The 17,136-nt window shown below is 55.1% G+C and overlaps 1 protein-coding gene across 11 annotated transcripts in view; it reads left to right on the top strand.

The window, feature by feature from the left end:
• BRAT1 (BRCA1 associated ATM activator 1) overlaps positions 1–13,723 on the top strand; it is a 16,579-nt gene extending 2,856 nt beyond the window's left edge. Inside the window, exons 3-14 of one of the 11 annotated variants that reach the window (XM_029948617.1) lie at positions 5,230–5,384; positions 7,473–7,620; positions 8,038–8,410; positions 8,673–8,792; positions 9,819–9,910; positions 10,576–10,694; positions 10,764–10,950; positions 11,129–11,202; positions 11,850–11,952; positions 12,037–12,135; positions 12,310–12,485; positions 12,814–13,723. In XM_029948617.1, coding sequence (XP_029804477.1) covers positions 5,230–5,384; positions 7,473–7,620; positions 8,038–8,410; positions 8,673–8,792; positions 9,819–9,910; positions 10,576–10,694; positions 10,764–10,950; positions 11,129–11,202; positions 11,850–11,952; positions 12,037–12,135; positions 12,310–12,485; positions 12,814–13,509 — 2,342 coding nt within the window. In that variant the 3' untranslated portion in view covers positions 13,510–13,723. Of the gene's footprint in view, positions 1–4,771; positions 4,936–5,229; positions 5,385–7,472; positions 7,621–8,037; positions 8,411–8,672; positions 8,793–9,818; positions 9,911–10,452; positions 10,951–11,128; positions 11,203–11,829; positions 11,953–12,036; positions 12,136–12,309; positions 12,486–12,810 lie in introns of all 11 variants that reach the window. The other 10 variants (XM_029948616.1, XM_029948612.1, XM_029948611.1 and 7 more) reach the window with 10 other exon arrangements.
• Positions 13,724–17,136: the final 3,413 nt, after the last annotated feature.

Below are 17,136 nucleotides of genomic sequence, written 5' to 3'. Positions count from 1 at the left end.
TTTTTAATTTTGGAGAGTGAGCACAAGCTGGGGAGAGGGACAGAGGGAGAGAGTCTGAAGCAGGATCCACACTCAGTGAAGGGAGCCCAGTGTGGGGCTCGACCCCACAACTCTGAGATCCTGACCCCACTGAGCCCCTAGACAGGTTTCTTTTAGATATAATTTACGTACCATGGAATTGACCTGAAGTGTATAATTGATTGGTTTTTAGTAAAATCACGCACAGAGTGGTGCCCTCGTTGCCACAGCGTAATTTTGCAGCATCATCGTCCCCTCAAGGGAAGCTTGGTGCCCAGTAGCAGGTCACCTGTCTCCACCTTCGCTCCTTACTCAGGTTTACGTTGTTCATGCCTGCTGCCTTCTTGCTCATTGGTTTGCTTGATTGTTTCCGAGAGCGAGATGAAGACCCCACCCTGAGATTGTCGATTTGCCTGTTTTTCTTTGACATCCTGCTCTGTTTTTCCCTTTGCACCCTTGGAAGCGAGCCTAGGTAGGTGCAGGCCTAGACTCTTCCTCCGCTGACCTGATGGACACCTTTTGCTTTAAAGTCCAGTTCGTCACATGCTCCTCTTGCTGCGGCCACTCTTCAGGAGCAAGCCCTGGCCGGGCACCGGCAGCACCCAAAGCCTGGCCCACCTGTGCCGCGCTGCCTCCTGTTCTCGGAAACACTGTGCTGCTGGCTCAGTGCTTGGCTCTCGGCTGCGGATGAGCAGCTCTTTCACCAGACAGTCTGCTTCCTTTGTTGAGCTCACTGTTCTCTTGGGGCCTACGTGCTTTCGTTTTTCTGAAATTACCAGTCCTTGTCTTTGTTCCTTTTTCCTCCTTTTCTCCCCTCTAGTGGATTGATAAAGTTTTTGTTTTTAAATGTTTTCTTTTTTTGGTTTGGAAGTTATGCGTTCCACTTTTGTTCTCTGCAGTCACCCCCCCACACAAACTGGATGTAAAAAATCAAAAGCTAGCTAGAATCTCTTTCCTCTCTTCCAGCAACACAAGGATCTCAGGGCCCTTTGACTCCAGCCAAGCCCAAGTCTCTGTTCTTTTGTTGTCTGGTATTCTGACTCTGTCTTGTTTTATTATTATTTTTTTTAATTTAAATCCCAGTTAGTTAACATATAATGCAATAATAATTTCAGGAATAGAATTTAGTGATTCATTAGTTACATATAACACACAGTGCTCACCCCAACAGGTGTCCTCCTTAGTAACCATCCCCCATCTAGCCCATCGCCCACCACCAGCAACCCTCAGTTTGTTCTTTATAAATCTTAAATTCCACATGACTGAGGTCATATGATATTTATTTTTCTCTCACTTATTTCGCTTAGCATAATGCATGTTGTTGCAAATGGCAAGATTTCATTCTTTTTGATCGCTGCTGAGAAATATTCCATTATGTATATAAACCACATCTTTATCCATTCATCAGTTGATGGATGTTTGGACTCTTTCCATATGGCTCTTGTCAATAGTGCTGCTATAAACATTGGGGTACATGTGCTCCTTCGAATCAGCACTCCTGTATCCTTTGGATAAATACCTAGTAGTGCAATTGCTGTGTCGTAGGGTAGTTCTATTTTTAATTTTTTGAGGAACCTCCATACTGTTTTCCAGAGTGGCTGCACCAGTCTGCATTCCCACCAACAGTGCAAGAGGGTTGCCTTTTCTCCACATCCTCACCAGCGCCTGTTGTTGCCTGAGTTGTTGATGTTAGCCACACTGACAGGTGTGAGGTGGTGTCTCACTGTGGTTTTGATTTGCATTTCCCTCTTGATGAATGATGTTGAGCATCTTTCCATGTGTCTGTTGGCCATCTGAATGTCTTCTTTGGAAAAGTGTCTGTTCAGAAGTATTTTGCCCATTTCTTCACTGGATTATTTCATTTTTTGGTGTTGAGTTTGATAAGTTCTTTATAGATTTTGGATACTAACCCTTTATCAATAAGTCGTTTGCAAATATGTTCCCCCCTTCTCTTGGTTGCCTTTTAATTTTGCTGATTGTTTCCTTCGCTGTGCAGAAGCTTTTTATCTTGATGAGGTCCCAGTAGTTCATTTTTGCTTTTGTTTCCCTTGCCTCCAGAGATGTGTTGAGTATGAAGTTGCTACGGCTGAGATCAAAGAGATTGTTGCCTATTTTCTCCTCTAGGATTTTCATGGCTTCCTGTCTTCTGTTTAGGTCTTTCCTCCATCTTGAGTTTGTATCTGGTGTAAGAAAGTGGTCCAGGTTCATTTTTCTGCAATGTCACTGTCCAGTTTTCTTAGCACCATTTGCTGAAGAGACTGTCTTTTTTCCACTGGGTACTCTTTCCTGCTTTGTCAAAGATTAGTTGGCCATATGTTTGTGGGTCCATTTCTGGGTTCTCTATTCTGTTCCATTGATCTGCGTGTCTGTCTTTACGCCAATACAATACCATCTTGATGATTATAGCTTTGTAATACAGCTTGAAGTCCTGGATTGTGATGCCTCCTGCTTTGGTTTTCTTTTTCAGGATTGCTTTGGCTCTTCAGGGTATTTTCTGATTCCATACACGTTTTAGGATTATTTGTTCTAGTTCTGTGAAGAATGCTGGTATTATTTTCATCGGGATTGCTCTGAATATGTGGATTGCTTTGGGTGGTGTAGACATTTTAACAATATTTGTTCTTCCAGTCCATGAACATGCGATGTTTTTCCATTGTTTTGTGTCTTCTCAAATTCATTTCATAAGCTTTCTATAGTTTTCAGTGTATAGATTTTTCACCTCTTTGATTAGGTTATTCCCAAGTACTTTATGCTTTTTGGTCCAATTATAAATGGGATCGATTCCTGGATTTCTCCTTCTGCTGCTTCGTATTGGGTTCATTTTACATCCTGCAACTTTGCTGAATTAATGGATCAGTTCTAACTGTTTTTAGGTGGAATCTTTTGGGCTTTCATGTCATCAGCAAAGAGTTGAAAGTTTGACCTCTTCCTGGTTGATTTGGATGATATTTGTCTTTGTATTGTCTGATTGCAGAGGCTAGGACTTTCAACACTAAGTTGAATAACTGTGACGAGAGTAGACATCCTTGTCATGTTCCTGACCTTGGAGAGAAAGCTCTCTGTTTAGTTTAGAAGTTTCCATTCCATTTCTGTTTTTTGGAACAGCTTCAAAAGAATAGGTGTTAACTCTTTTTTAAATGTTTGATAGAGGGGCGGCTGGGTGGCTCAGTCGGTTGGGCTTCCGACTTTGGCTCAGGTCATGATCTCACATTCGTGGGTTCGAGCCCCTTGTCGGGCTCTGTGCTGACAGCTCAGAACCTGGGGCCTGCTTTGGATTCTGTGTCTCCCTGTCTCTCTGCTCCTCCCCCTCTCATGCTCTGTTTCTCTCTGTCTCAAAAATAAATAAAATGTTAAAAAAACAATAAATGTTTGATAAAAATCCCCTGGACTCTTGTCTCTTGGGGTATTTTTGATTACTGATTCAATTTCTTTACTGGTTACAGGTCTATTCAAATTTTCTATATCTTCTTGTTGCAGTTCTGGTAGTTTATATGTTTCTAGGAATTTGTCCATTTCTTCCAGATTGCCCACTTTGTTGACATATAGTTGCTCATAATATTCTCTTATTATTGTGTGTATTTCTGTGGTGCTGGTTGTGATCTCTCCTGTTTTTAATTCACGATCTTCCTTATTTGGGTCCTTTCCTTTTTCTTTGTGAGCAGTCTGGCTTAGGGTTATCAGTTGCGTTAATTCTTTCAAAGAGCCAGCTCCTAGTTTCATTGATTTGTTCTACTGGTTTTTGTTTTGTTTTGATTTTTTATTTCTCTATCAATGATTTCTGTTCTAGTCATGACTTCTCTTCTGCTGGTTTGGGGCTTTGCTTGTTCTTCTTTTTCCAGCTCTTTGAGCTATAAGGTTAAGTTGTGTATTTGAGACCTTTCTTCCTTCTTTAGGAAGGCCTGGATTGCTCTGTACTTCCCTCTTTTGACCGTGTTTGCTGCATCCCAAAGGTTTGGGGGGCTGTTGTGTTTTCATTTTCATTGGCTTCTATGTACTTTTTAATTTCCTTTTTAATTTCTTGGTTACCTCATTCATTCTTAGTGGGATGTTCTTTAATCCCCCCAAATATTCATGGTCTTTACAAATTTTTTTTATTGTGGTTGATTTCAAGTTTCATAGCATTATGGTCTGAAAATATGCAAAGTGTGATCTTGATCTTTTTTGTACCTGTTGAGGGCTGATTTATGTCCCAGTATGTGATCTATTCTGGAGAATGTTCCATGTGCACTCAAGAAGAATGTGTATTCTGTTGCTTTATAATGAAATGTCCTGAATACATCTGTTAAGTCCATACAGTCCAGTGTGTCACTCAAAGCCAGTGTTTTCTTGTTGATTTTCTACTTAGATGATCTGTCCACTGCTGGAAGTGGGATATTGAAGTCCCCTGCTAGTATAGTATTATTATCAATTAATTTCTTTATGTTTACGATTAACTAATCTACGTATTTGGGCATTCCACGCTGGGGGCATAAATATTTACAGTTGTTAGGTCTTCTTGGTGGATAGACCCCTTCGTTACGATCCCATGCCCTCTGCATCTCTTGTAGCAGTCGTTACTCTGCAGTCTTGTCTGTCTGACAGAAGTGTGGGTCCTCCAGCCATTTTTGATGACCATTAGCATGATAGCTGCTTCTCCATCCCCTTTAAAGTTGCTGCTTTTTAGATTTACCCACATGTTTACTGGTTTCTTTGATTTGTGCTTCTCTGGTCTTTTTCCCTCTTACTGAACCACATTCTTTGCTAATTGTTTCAGCAAGGGCCTCCAAACAGGAAGCTCCCAGCCTGTGCCCCAAATTTCCCTTCTCTGGCCTCGGCGCTTCTGAACAGCGGAGTGGCCGGGCAGATGTCTCAGATGCCTCTTGGCTGTCCTCCCTCGCATAGAGCACTCAGTTTAAGACAAAAGTATCCATTTGAGAGGTAAAGACTATCTTCTGCTTTACTGTGCACTCCTTTTTGTAAGCAGCAGGATAGAGCACCTCCAGGTTTACTGGTGTTAGTGTCTCCCATCCTCGGGTAGCAGCTCGCCAGTCCATGCCTTTTGCTGCGTTGAAGCCATGACTCCTTTGTGGCATTTGTTGCGAATCCTTTCCCCCCGTATGATGACTGAACCAGCTGCGGGACAGAAGGTCTGGGGGTTGCCCGAAGAACCGTCCGTGAGGGAAAGTTGGTCACTGGGCAGTAGTGACACCCGCCTGGCCGGGCCTGCTGCAGGGTCCAGCCTGCTGTTGTTACAGGAGAACCCGTGCCTGGTGACACTGCTGTGCCCTGTGCTGAAGCCCCAGGACCTGAGTCCCCGAGTCCTTGCCTTCTTGCTGCGCCTGGCAGGCATCCTTGCTGCCCAGGAGGATTGCTTCCAGCACCTGCAGGTGAGCCTGGCCTCCCGCTGAGCAGGACATGGCCTTCTTCTAGCGCAGGCACGCAGCAGGGTGGCTGTCACGGCCCCTGGGTCTCTGAGGCATGGCTTGCCCCGTGCTTTGACTGGCACCGCAGGGATCTTATCCCTGAGTGCAGTCCTTTGGAAAACTGACTGGGAGCGACGGATGAAAGATAGAGTTTCTGATATAAGACAGAGCTGCGGTTGACTCAGCTCTGACACTGGCCCTCTGCACGGACTTGGCTGTGAGCCCTCTGAGCCTCAGTGTCTTCCTGTGACAGAAGAGCTGTGCGTGTCATGTCGACTGTCACAAGGCTTCACTGAGACCATCCATCCAGCACTTAGTTCTGTTGGTCAGAGGGGTGAGGGCCTAGTGAGAATCTCTACCTTGCAATAAGGCAGTGGGCTTGGAGCCCTCCCCCCGCAGCCCTGCATCCAACAGCTCTTCCCACCCCTGGACGGGCACAGGGCTCCATTAGGTGATGGGTGGCATAAGCCTGTTGGCCCTGCAGTAGCATCTCATGGCTCCTGCAGCCTCACGGCTCGGGTGAAGGCATGCCACCCTCGGGCACAGGGTAGAAAGAGCCCCAGGAAGGCCACGCTGTGCTGGAGTCGCCTGAAGAGGGGATGGTGGCAGGGAGAGATGTGTCCTCTCTGTAACCCTGGGTGCCCTTCCCAGACGCGACTCGCCTGGGCGGTGCAGTCTCTCAAGAGGCACAGCCCAGCTCTGCCTGCCGTGGGCCCCGCGATGCTGAAGGGAGTGGGGGCCTGACCTCATGCTTGCCGTCCTCGTTTCCCGTGTGGCGTAACCCTCCCATGCCTGCAGAACCTGCGGCTTATGCAGCTCCTCAGGGTTTGCAGCATCACTCATTTTATCCTAGGAGCTCTGGCCAGTGAGCAGCTCAGCGCTCTTTACCTTTCTTTCCTAAATGAGGGAACAGCGCAGGCTTAATGTAAGAGCCCCGCAGGGGCCAGACCTCTCGCTAGACCCTATAGAGCCTGCCTCTGGCAGTAAGCAAGGACGAGGGGCCCGGGCCGGGTGTGGGCTCGCAGTCGGCAGGGAGAGGCTGCTCTCCTGTCTGCTGTTCCCGCAGCACTGACCTGGTCTCTTGTCCCTTCCTCGTCTGCCCCTTCACAGCCCCACAGGCCCCTCATCAGGAGCTGCCCAGCCGGGGACAGTGACTAGGCAGAGGACCTGCAGACCAACTACTCAAGGAAGGGGTGGGTGGAGTCTGTGCCCGCCCACTGGCACGAGCTGCCTGGGGGGAAGGGGCTGTGACTTGAAGAGGGGCCCCCTTGGGTAGCAGCAGGTCTGCCAGCAGTGGCTAAGCAGGATGCCCGGCAGCCTAGGCAGGGCGCAGGCTCTGACCGTGGGGCTCCTGTGGGCATAGCAGAGGCGCGGGGTGAATGACTGCACCAGTGAGCAGCTCCGGAGCCTCGGGGCTCCTGCCCATCGTGCTGGAACCCAGGAGCGAGCGAGTGTGCGATGCCCGCGGCGGGAAGGGGCCACGCATGTCCCTAAGCCATGGCCAGCCTGGGGGGTCAGCTTTGTGGAGGGCTTGCCGCTGGGTTACAGAGGGCTCGAACAGGTGCAGGGAGCGGGGCCCTCCTGAGACAGGCGTGCCGGGGTGTCTGCAGTGGGGCCCCTGGAGAAGGGCGGGGCCTTGGCAGGCCCCACATGCCAAGCGCAGGATTCATCATCTAGGGAGCTGCTGAGGCTCTGTGAGCACAGTGTCATGGACAGAGGTGGGTGTCTGGAGATGGAGCTCATGGTCCTGTTTTGGGGGGAGGATTTCTGAAGTAAACCAACCAGAGTGATGCACCTTCATTTACAACCCAGTTCTTGCCCCAGAGCTGGTCCTAGAAGGCAGACCTGGCGGTGCTGGGGCTGGTGTGGCCACAATAGTGGCCACCTGCCACTTCGTCGCCCGGCTGCTGTCAGGGTGGGGGGCTCTTTGTGTGGCCCTGAGAGAGCCCCGGGAGAAGTATGTTGAGCAGCCCTGATGAGAGAAGAGCCGTCTCCCAGGTGCCCATCTCCTGGGGACGCGCCCCGGTCACCATTTCCTTCTCCGCTTCCCAGCAGGGGGACTTGCTGCCCAGGCTCTTTGGGGAGGCAGGACCCCTGGGAGGAGCCGCCTGGACCGCCCCCACTGTGCGCAGCGGCTGGATCCAGGGCCTGTGCTCCCTCACGCAGCACCCCAGTGCCCTGTGCTTCCTGGCCCACAGCGGTGAGTGCCCCACCCATCCCACCCTCGCTTGTGGCTGCACTGTGCCCGTGCGGCCCCAGGGAGATGGCTGCAGCTTGCCAGGCCACACAGCGTAACCACACAGGGGGCGGCTAGAGGCCCCTTGAGGTCACGGCAGCGAGCTTCAGCTCGCAGGTCAGACCCAGCAGGTCGCGTGAAGCTGAAACTCACTAGAATCCAAAGCTTCCTTCCAGGGGTCTAGAACTGCTTACTCTTGGAAAGCTCTGTTCCTGTCCCTCTGCCTCTGAGCGGAGGGGACGTGGGGCCCAGTGGGGCCCCTGTGGCTTGCAGTGTCCACATCTTTCCCTGAGGCTCCCAAGTCTAGCAGTAAAAGCTGCTTTGGATTCTGTTCCAGCTGAACCCCGTTGTCTTCTCTCCCTGCCCCTGTCCCCAACCCAGGTGCCGTTGACACCATCTTCTCCCTGCAGGGAGACTCCAGCCTGTTTGTGGCCTCGGCAGCTGGGCAGCTCCTAGTGCACATCCTGGGCTTGTCGATGCAGGCCCCCGCTGAGGGACACCCCAGCCTGCAGCCTGCCCATTGGCCAGCATGTGCCCAGAAGATCGTGGGTCACATTGAGGAGTCCTTGCGCGCCACGGCCACCCCGCAGGTCACACAGGCTCTAAATGTCCTGACCACCATGTTCAGCCACTGCCATGACCCTTGGACGCAAGTCCTGTGGGTGCATTTGAGTCCCCTTGTGGCCTGTCTGCTCGAGAAAGACCCCGTCCCCGCTGCACACTCGCTCGTGGACCTCCTCCTCAGCGTGGCCCGGTCAGTCCCCTGGGCCACAGCTGGGAGTGCGTAGGACTTAGGGGCATTTGTTTCCCTTGGGAAGTCTTAGGGTGGCTGTCACACTTGGTGCCACCGCCTGGGGCACAGGGAATGCCAGAGTGGGTCCTCAAAGTCCACACACGTGGGAAGGCTCTGTCTCACCTAGGCACGCGTGTCCCCAGAGCTGTGGCAGTCCCCTGGGCACTGCTCGGGCTTTGGGGGCAGGACAGAGAAATAACTTTGTTTCTGGGGTTCTCTGCAGTTCTCCTGTGCTGAGTTCGTCAAGCTGTGGCCTGTGGGACACTTTGGCACAGACTCTGAGCCGCCTGCGTGCCTCCCAAGCAGGGCCGTTGGCTTTGGGGATCCTGAAACTGCAGGAGTGGTAAGGATGAGGGTTATTTTGTGTGAGGACAGGCAGAGAGGTCTCAGGCCGTGGCTGCGGGCCAGGGGCTTCCAGGGAGCCCCGGAGAGCAGGGAAGAGGAGAGGTGGCCAGCGGCAGTGTAGCCAGGCAGGATTTCCAGTACTGCACAGGCAGTGCCGTAGGCTGTGGCTTCCCGTGCACTGTGGTGACAGAAGTCCCCTTTCAGACAAGAGCTTTATAGGCTCCCCAGAGATAAGTGCTCAGAGCAGGGCTAGGTTCGTACCCAGGCTCTGCTCCCTTCTCTGCCCTCTGCTTCCCTCTCCTCCCCAGTGGCACTAGCTTGTAGATCCTGTGCTGCTGTGGTGGGCACCTCGCTGGGGCGGGTACTAGGGCCCTGGGACAGTAGAGAAGGACCCAGTAGGCCGGAGTGACTCGCTAGACAGTTTCCTGCAGGAAAGGGAAGGATGCGTGGGTACAGAGCTGGGACAAACGAGGAAGTTGCTGCCAGGTTCTGGGCACAAGAGAGGTGGCCATGTTGGCCCGGGCTGGGGGTGAAAGTTGCCTCGGGACCTGCTCCACAGAGGGGCTGAGTGTCTGATGCAGGCCTGGCTCTGGGCTTCAGGCTCTCCAGATGTTCAGGAAGAAGCAGGAGTAGAGGAGAGGACCGGGCAGCTGGCCTGGGGGAGGATTCGAGTGCTGGCTTAGCCCCCCACCCCGCCCTGAGCCTGAGGACCCTGGAGATGGGGCAGCAGGGGCTCTCCCGGGAGATGGGGCCTCCTGTCCCATGGCCCTGAGCGGCCACTGTCCACTGCAGCATGAGTGGCCAGGCCTTCCACTGGCTGTTCCTGGGGCCTGGAGAGGTACTCCATGGAGTCCCCCGTTGGTGGCCTGCATGCCAGTCACAGTGCTTGAAAAGAAGCCGTTTCTCAAGGGAGTGTCCAGAGCCCCGGCACAGGCCTCTTTGTTCCAGAGTTGGGACACGTTAGGGGGGCTGCCAGCTCACCCCTGGGTCGGGAAGCGGTACTCACCGCATCTTCTGTGTCCAGTCCAAAGGCGCTGAGGGCCCAGGCCTTTGCTGTCCTCCTCCAGCCCCTGACCTGTGTCCTTGAAGCCACCACTCAGGCCCCCGGACTTCCAGGTACACTGCTTCCTGAGGGCGGGCTGGTGCAGGAGGGCAGGCCCTGGGGCTGTGGGCGCGTCCTTGGTGTGGGGGTGACCGTGCACGTGGTGGAGCAGAGGCTGTTGTCATGTGTACCTGCTGCCCATCTCGGGACCCTACCCTGGAATTAGCGGGGCAGCCTCACCCTCTGCGGCGTCATCTCGTGTGGCCCGAGAACAGCTGGGTGGTTATGTGGGCCTGTGCCACGTGGTGGTTCCCAACCCAGGACAGGCACACGGCTGGCCCTTGTTCCCTGGACGCGTCTGGATTCTGCAACCAGGGCAGAGTGCGTGCCCTGCTGTACTTGTCTTGCTTCAGCCACACGGCGTGTGAGGATTCATGAAGGGGACCCAGGGTGCCTGCTGGCCCCATGTGGAGCACAGGGACAAGTGTCCTGAGCAGTAGGATCAGCCCAGGACCGGGCTGTGGGGAATGCTGAGCTCGACTGCTCAGGCGCCCTGCAGACAGGCTCAGAGCGTTGTCTGGCCAGCCCACGTCACCCTGGGCATGTCCCCCCGCAGGAAGCTCTGGGCCTGGTCTCCAGTGTGGGGTGGCAGCCATAGGGCCGGTGGCCAGCAGCGAGGCCTGCGCTGGCCGCGGGGGAGATCCCACTGATGGAGAGCTGCCCCTGGCTTGGCCTCCAGGCTCAGTGGGTGGCACCGCAGATGCACCCCTGACTGCGGGCATGCTGCTCCCCTCCAAGGCGGCCTGCGTGGGTCTGCTGTGCCAGACTCTGGCGCACCTGGAGCTGCTGCAGCCACTGGTAAGTGGAGCCCCGGCCTGCGGGGGTGGCGGCGGGGCTTGGCCTGCACCAACCCTCCCTCTCTCCCAGCCCCAGCGCCCCTCACCCTGGCCTTGGGCACCCCTGCTTAGCGCCGCAGTGACCATCCTGCGGCTCTGCAATGGTTCGGCGACCCCCACCTCCGACACAGGGACCCACCTCTGTGCGTTCCTGGCGGGCTGCGTGCGGGTCCAACGAGCGGCCCTCGATTTCCTGGGGACGCTATCTCAGGGGACAGGTGAGTGCCACTTGCCTGCTGCTAGCTGCACCTGGGGCTGCTGTGCTGTGTCCCCTCTGGGGCACGGGCGGCTTCGGGGGGCTGGCGGGTCCTGCTCCCTGCTCTCCTTGGGCTGACACACTCGATGCTGTGGGGACTTGCGGACGGGAAGGTCATGCTGCATCTTTGTCTGCCTCAGGTCCCCAAGAGCTGGTGACGCAGGTGTTTGCCATCCTTCTGGAATACCTCACAAGCCCAGACTCCAGCCCCACGGTACAGGCACAAGGCGTGGGGAGGGGGAGGGGCAGGGAGGACCCATGCAGGCCTCTTAGGGCAGAGCCCTCTGTAGGGCCATAGTCACTTTGCAAAGGGAGTTTGGAGGGGCAGGTGGCAACGCAGGGCCCATGCTGGTGCGGGGGGTGGGTACTGAGCACCAAGAGGCTGGGCCACAGAAAGCAGAGTTGTCTGTGAGAGAAGGAAGCTAGAACCAGGGGCCCTGCCCCTGCGGTCTACACTGCAAAGATTCCCATCCTCATGCCCCCGGGGTGTTGGGGCTCTGGTGGCCACAGGGTTATGCCACCTGCCATCACATGGGCGGTTTGGGACAAGAGGCTGGCAGGTTCCTGGGGCTTTGAGGAGAGGGGCCTTGGAGAGTTTCTGGGTGTTGGTGCGGAAGCCCTGGCTCCCCTGGAGCAGGGCCTCCTGCCAAGAGTGGCCGCCCCTCATCCGTGACTTGGGCTGCCCGTTCTGCCGCTGCCTGGTGCTTCTGCCTCGGAAAATGAAACCCCGTGCCTCCTTCCTGAACCTGGGGTCCCACCTGGTGCCCCAGAGCAGGGGCAGGAGCACAGTGGGGGCAAGGGCAGGCAGGCCAGCTCGCCCTTCACTGCCCCGGCTCTGCAGCCCTGCTTTGCCTGCTGCAGGTTCTGAAGAAGGCCTTCCAAGCCACACTCCAGTGGCTCCAGAGCTCCCCCAAGCCCTCTGGCGGTGGTGATTTGGAACCCCATGCCCAGCTCTTCTTGAGAGGTAGCCCTGCCCTGCCTGGGGAGACCAGAGGGGTCGTGGTGGGGAGCGGGGCAGGGCCGCTCTGAGCCTCCCCTTCTGCCCCAGAACTGCTCCCCGTGCTGCCTAAGCGCCTGTGCAGCCCCTGCTGGGACGTGAGGGACTCTGGCCTCGAGTTCCTGACTCAGACCGTCCGGCGCTGGGGAGGTGAGTGCCAGGCACACAGGGGCGGCTGCGGGAGGGGGAACCCGGCCTTGGCACGCCGGTTGTTTCCTGTTGGCTTTGGGAACCCAGCTGCCCAGGCTGCCCTTGGGGAGGGAAGGGAGGGAGCTACAAGTTGGGCCCTCAGTCACAGCCGGTTGTGGCCCCTTCGGCTCCCAGGGCAGGCTGGCTTCAGACACGCGCTCCTCGCTTCCGAGGTGCCCGAGCTCACCGAGCAGCTCCTGCGAGATCCTGAGAGTTACGTCCGGGCAAGCGCAGTGGCCGCCATGGGGCAGCTCTCCAGCCGGGGGCTGCACATCATCCCCGCCAGCCCTGGGCACCCAGGGGCCCAGCAGGTAGGACGCTGCTCGGTCACATCTGGTGGTTGTCTTGATGCCCCAGAGTCCAGTGGGTTGGCCACCCAGTCATGGGTGGTGGGTCTGGGGCCAGAGTCCTGTCGGGCGCAGCACCTGAATCCCTGGCTCTTCTTCTGAGTGCCCCTGTCCCTCAGACGTGATAGCCCTCCTTCAGTACAGGAGGGGGCAGAAGGCTGAGGGGAAAAGCGGCGTTAACCCCCAGACCTGGGGAGATGCTCTCGGGGGTCCCTGCCTTCCCTGGGGCTCGGCAGCAGGGTCTCTGTCTTCTGCACTCCCTCCCACCGCCTCTCGCTCTGTCCTTCAGAAGAGCCTGCTCGAGGAGCTCCTACACATCCTGTCCACAGACTCAGAGGGCTTCCCCCGGAGGGCCGTCATGCAGGTCTTCACCCAGTGGCTGAGGGACAGCCACGCCGACGTGGCGGCAGACACGGAACACTTTGTGGCCAGGGTGCTCCGGGTGGCGAGCCAGGATCTGGACTGGGAGGTCCGGGCCCAGGGCCTTGAGCTGGCGCTGGTGTTCCTGGAGCAGACGCTGGGCCAACCCAGCTCCTCCTGTCCCTATGCCATGACCCCACCCGCTGCGGCCCCACCTAGCTTGGTGGCCCAGGCCCTGCAGCCATTCTGCCGAGTGCAGCTCTTTGACTTTGCCTTTCGTGCCTTGTTTGACTGTGACCGACCTGTGGCTCAGAAGTCCTGTGACCTTCTCCTCTTCCTGAGGGCCAAGACTGCTTCCTACAGCGACCAGCAGGGCTCCAGCAGCGGCCCTGATGTGGCCTCCCTGGAGGCTGCCCTACAGAGGTGGCAGGCGGGCGATCAGGGCCAGCCCCTGGGGGACCTGGAGCCCGAGGCCGTGGTGGCTGTGCTGAGGTCTCTGGACCTGGAGGGCCTTCGGGGTGCACTGGCGGAGAGCAGCGACCACGCGGAGCAGAGCCCGCTGTCGCTCTTGCAGGACATGCTGGCCACGGCGGGCATCCTGGGGGAGAATGAGGCAGACTGCTACTGAGGCCACCTGGTGGCAGCCTCCCTCCCTTCCCCTGTGTCACGTCCCTTCTGCAGGACCTGGTCGTCCTGAGAGCTCTAGCCTGGCCTGGCTGCACGAGGGACCCTTTGGGGAGGCCAGGACCAGGTGGGCCAGCAAGGTTGAAGAGTCCATTTTGATGTATTATTAAAGAAGAGGCTTATTTTTTATTCAAAATAAACGGCGTTTGGCAGTGCCACTGAGTTAGCCTGTGTTTCGAGACTGCCCAGGGGTAGGTGCAGGTGCCAGACCCAGCGGGGGTTTGGAGCGGTGTCTGCAGAGGGATTTCTCTGCTGGGTAGCCATATGCTGCATGGGCGAAGGGGTTTGGGGGATCTCCTCTTGGACCCCGCGGTGCCCCAGGGATGCCCGGGCATTAGACAGTAGCTTGGGCTGAAGAGTGTTAGGTCCTGGCTTGTGGCCCCTCATGATAGTGACCTCGGGTTAGACCAAGGCCAGGTTCCCAGCCTCTGAACCCCAGGATCGCTATAAGCTTGTAGTGATTCGGAGTGTGCACGGAGAGCTGCTGGCGGTAACAGCAGAGAGAGGTGAGCTCCAGGCCAGTGCCCAGGGCCACATGGCTGCACAGTCCTAGCTCTGCCATCTCTGGGCTAGGTGACCCTGGGCTCATCACTCTCTTAGAACCTGTTTTGTTATATATAAGACAGAGATTCTCCAGTTGCCACCCGGTGGCAAGTGTCCTGGTGTTCTAAAGCAGTTGGCGTGGTCATAGAAGACGTTACAAGTGAAATTTAGAAATACTTTCGATGAAATCAGAGTGAAAATACAGCTTAGCAAGGTTTGTTGGATGAAGCAGTGTTCAGAGGGAAGTTGACAGCATTGAATGCAGAGATTAAGAAAGAAGGAACATGAAAAATCAATGGGTTTCTATTTTAAATGACTAGGAGAAGAAGATCCAATTAAATCTAAAGCAGGAAAATAAAAATTAGAACCAAAACCAGTTAAAATTGAAAATGAAATCAAAAGAGAAAATCATCTAAGCCAAAAACTATTTGAAGAGATCAATAAAATTGATAGCCTCTAGCCAGGCTGACTTAAAAAAAAACGGGGATACAAATTACTAGTACCGGAAATGAAAGGGGACCTCACTGCTGATCCCATAGAGATTGAAAAAAATAAAGGAATAAAAGTAGAGGAATACTGCGAACAGCTTTAGGCCCACAGATTTGATGACCTAGATGAGACGGACCAATTCCTTCAAACAATGTACTGAAACTGACACAAGAAGAAATAGATAATTTAAATAAACCTTCAGTTAAGGAAATGGAGTCGGTAATTCACAACTTTCCCAAACAGAAAGTCCCAGGCCCGGACGGGTGCACGGGCGAGCTCCAGCAGACACTCCAGGAGGAAATCATTCCCTGCAGCCTCTCCCAGAGGGTGGACGCAGAGGGCACACTACCTGCTCGTTCTTTCAGGCCAGCGTCACCCTGACTCCCAAACCAGACATTCCAGGAGAACACTAGAGACCCACAATCGGCATCATCAATATACTAGCAAACCGAACCCGACAACAGAGAAGAGGAGGTCTCCAGGAGCAGCAGGACCCATCCAGGGGTGGGCCGGCTGCGCACTGGCAGCTCCGCCCTGTAAGCCTTCACACACATGGGCTGCCGGAGGAGAACCCCGTGCTCGCATCAACAGATGCAGGAAAGCATTTGCTGAAACGTGCCATGCCCGGTGTTCACCCCAGAGGTGAAGGCCCCCCGCCTTGGAAAGCCTGTGTTCAGAGAGACTCGGGGGGAAAGAAGCGCGTGGACAGCAGGGGGGCCTATTGTAGGCAATTCTCTGGAAAGCAGCTGGTGCTGTCTTGGGCAGACTTGGCATTCCAGGTGCAGCCCTGGCAGATTCCCCTATCCCCTCCTTCACGGAGGGACACTGGCCAAGCCCCGGCTCTGGCACTATAGGCCACTGTGCCCTGGGTGGGTCCTGGGACGCCTCTGGGTTCCAGATGGCTCCACCAGGCTGTTGAGGGCAGACGGAGACGTGGTGTGTCCTTCACCAAGGAGGTGTCTGATGTGTTAGCTGCTTGCTCTGCTCCATCTTGACTTCCGTGTCCCCGCGGTCCTGTGGATTGGCCTGCTCTCCCCTTCTCTGCCCACTTCCCTCCCCTGGCCTCACACAGCACCCTCCCACGGACAGGCTCGGGATTTCTGCCCGGACCTCTCTCTGAGCCCTGGACCTGCACGTCCACTGCCAGCGGGTTGACTGTGCTGCGATGGGGCAAGGACACCGCATGTGTGACACTAATGCTTTGCTGCATCCGCTGCCTGTCTTATGGGCTCCTGCAGCCACTTCTTCATGGGTTTCCTTCCACCAGCCTTCCCTCTTTCCAGTTTGTTCTCTTTGGCTGCCAGAATGATCTGTCTAAACCTGGTCATTGTCACTTCCTGGCCTAGAAGCTGCTGTGTCCCCCCATCAGCCTGTCCAGCAGTCTCCTGCAGAGCCCTCCCTTAGTCCACAGCCCGACACGTCACAACAGGAGACTGTAAGAGTCACCTGGCAGTGGCTGGCTCCCGGCCCTCCGTCAGTTCCTGCCTCCGCAGGCCATCAGCTCGGGGCCCATGAGCCTGCGTTCCTGACACCACAGGAGAGTCTGGTGATAAAACTTGCTGTTTTGGCTAGTCTTGAGATATCATTATGTCACTGTCGCTCTTGGAATACATGGACACCAAGCGTAGACTCTGAGCAGGCACTGACTTTCTTGCAGCTGGAGTCCATGACGTACATTCCACTGTCCCCTGCCTTCCGTGGCCCAGCAGTCACTGCCTCACTGCTGTTGCTGAAGGTAACCCTCTTTCCTCGGTGGCAGCTTTTAGTTTCTGCACTTTCACTATCAGGTATAGGTGAGGATTTTTTTTTTTCAATCTTGGGACTCACTGGGACTCTTGAACCTGGGTGCCCCGCACTCCTCCCCCCCAGCCCCCATCACTTCTGGCAAGTTCTCAGCCCTTGTCCTTTCAGACTTTCAGATACGGTCTCTGATCCTGACTCTGGCTCACTGGCTCGTTTACCCTTGAGCCAGCAGGTATCAGCTCTCACACCTCCTGTGTCTTGGCTTCTCTGTGCTTCTTGCAAAGTTGTCATCACTGTATACAACTTCCTGCTTCGTGCTGATATTTTCAAGCCTTTACTTCTTTAAACACAGCAAGCTTCATTGTTTTTTAGTCTGGTTCTCTATTGTGGGAACACTAGCCACTCGTGAAGGATCGAACAGGATTTTACAGGTGGGGCCCGTAGGTTCATGTTACTGTGCATATCTCCAGTCACATGGAGTCATGTGGCCGTACCCGACCGCGAGGGACTCGGGATTGTAGGAAGGCTGGGAGTGAAGGGCACCTGCCACTTGCTCTCTGCCACAGTGTGTGACAGTCCCAGTACCCACGCCTGCCTGGGTGCCTAGGGGCACATCACTTCTGCCTGTTCTTGGTCACTAACTGTGTGCTGAGCACGGGCTCTCAAACACTTGTATGTGGGGATTCTTGGAGGCCAATCCTGCAGGGGAGCTTTCCTAGGCAGTTCAGTGGGGACCCCCTCGACCCAAGTTCATGGTTGAATCTAGGAGGCCCACCCAGGTAACGCATTCCTGGGC

The sequence above is a fragment of the Suricata suricatta genome, chromosome 8, assembly GCF_006229205.1.
Source record: "Suricata suricatta isolate VVHF042 chromosome 8, meerkat_22Aug2017_6uvM2_HiC, whole genome shotgun sequence".
Taxonomy (NCBI): domain Eukaryota; kingdom Metazoa; phylum Chordata; class Mammalia; order Carnivora; family Herpestidae; genus Suricata; species Suricata suricatta.
Note: the sequence above shows the minus strand (reverse complement) of the source record. Positions and strands in the feature narration are given on the sequence as shown.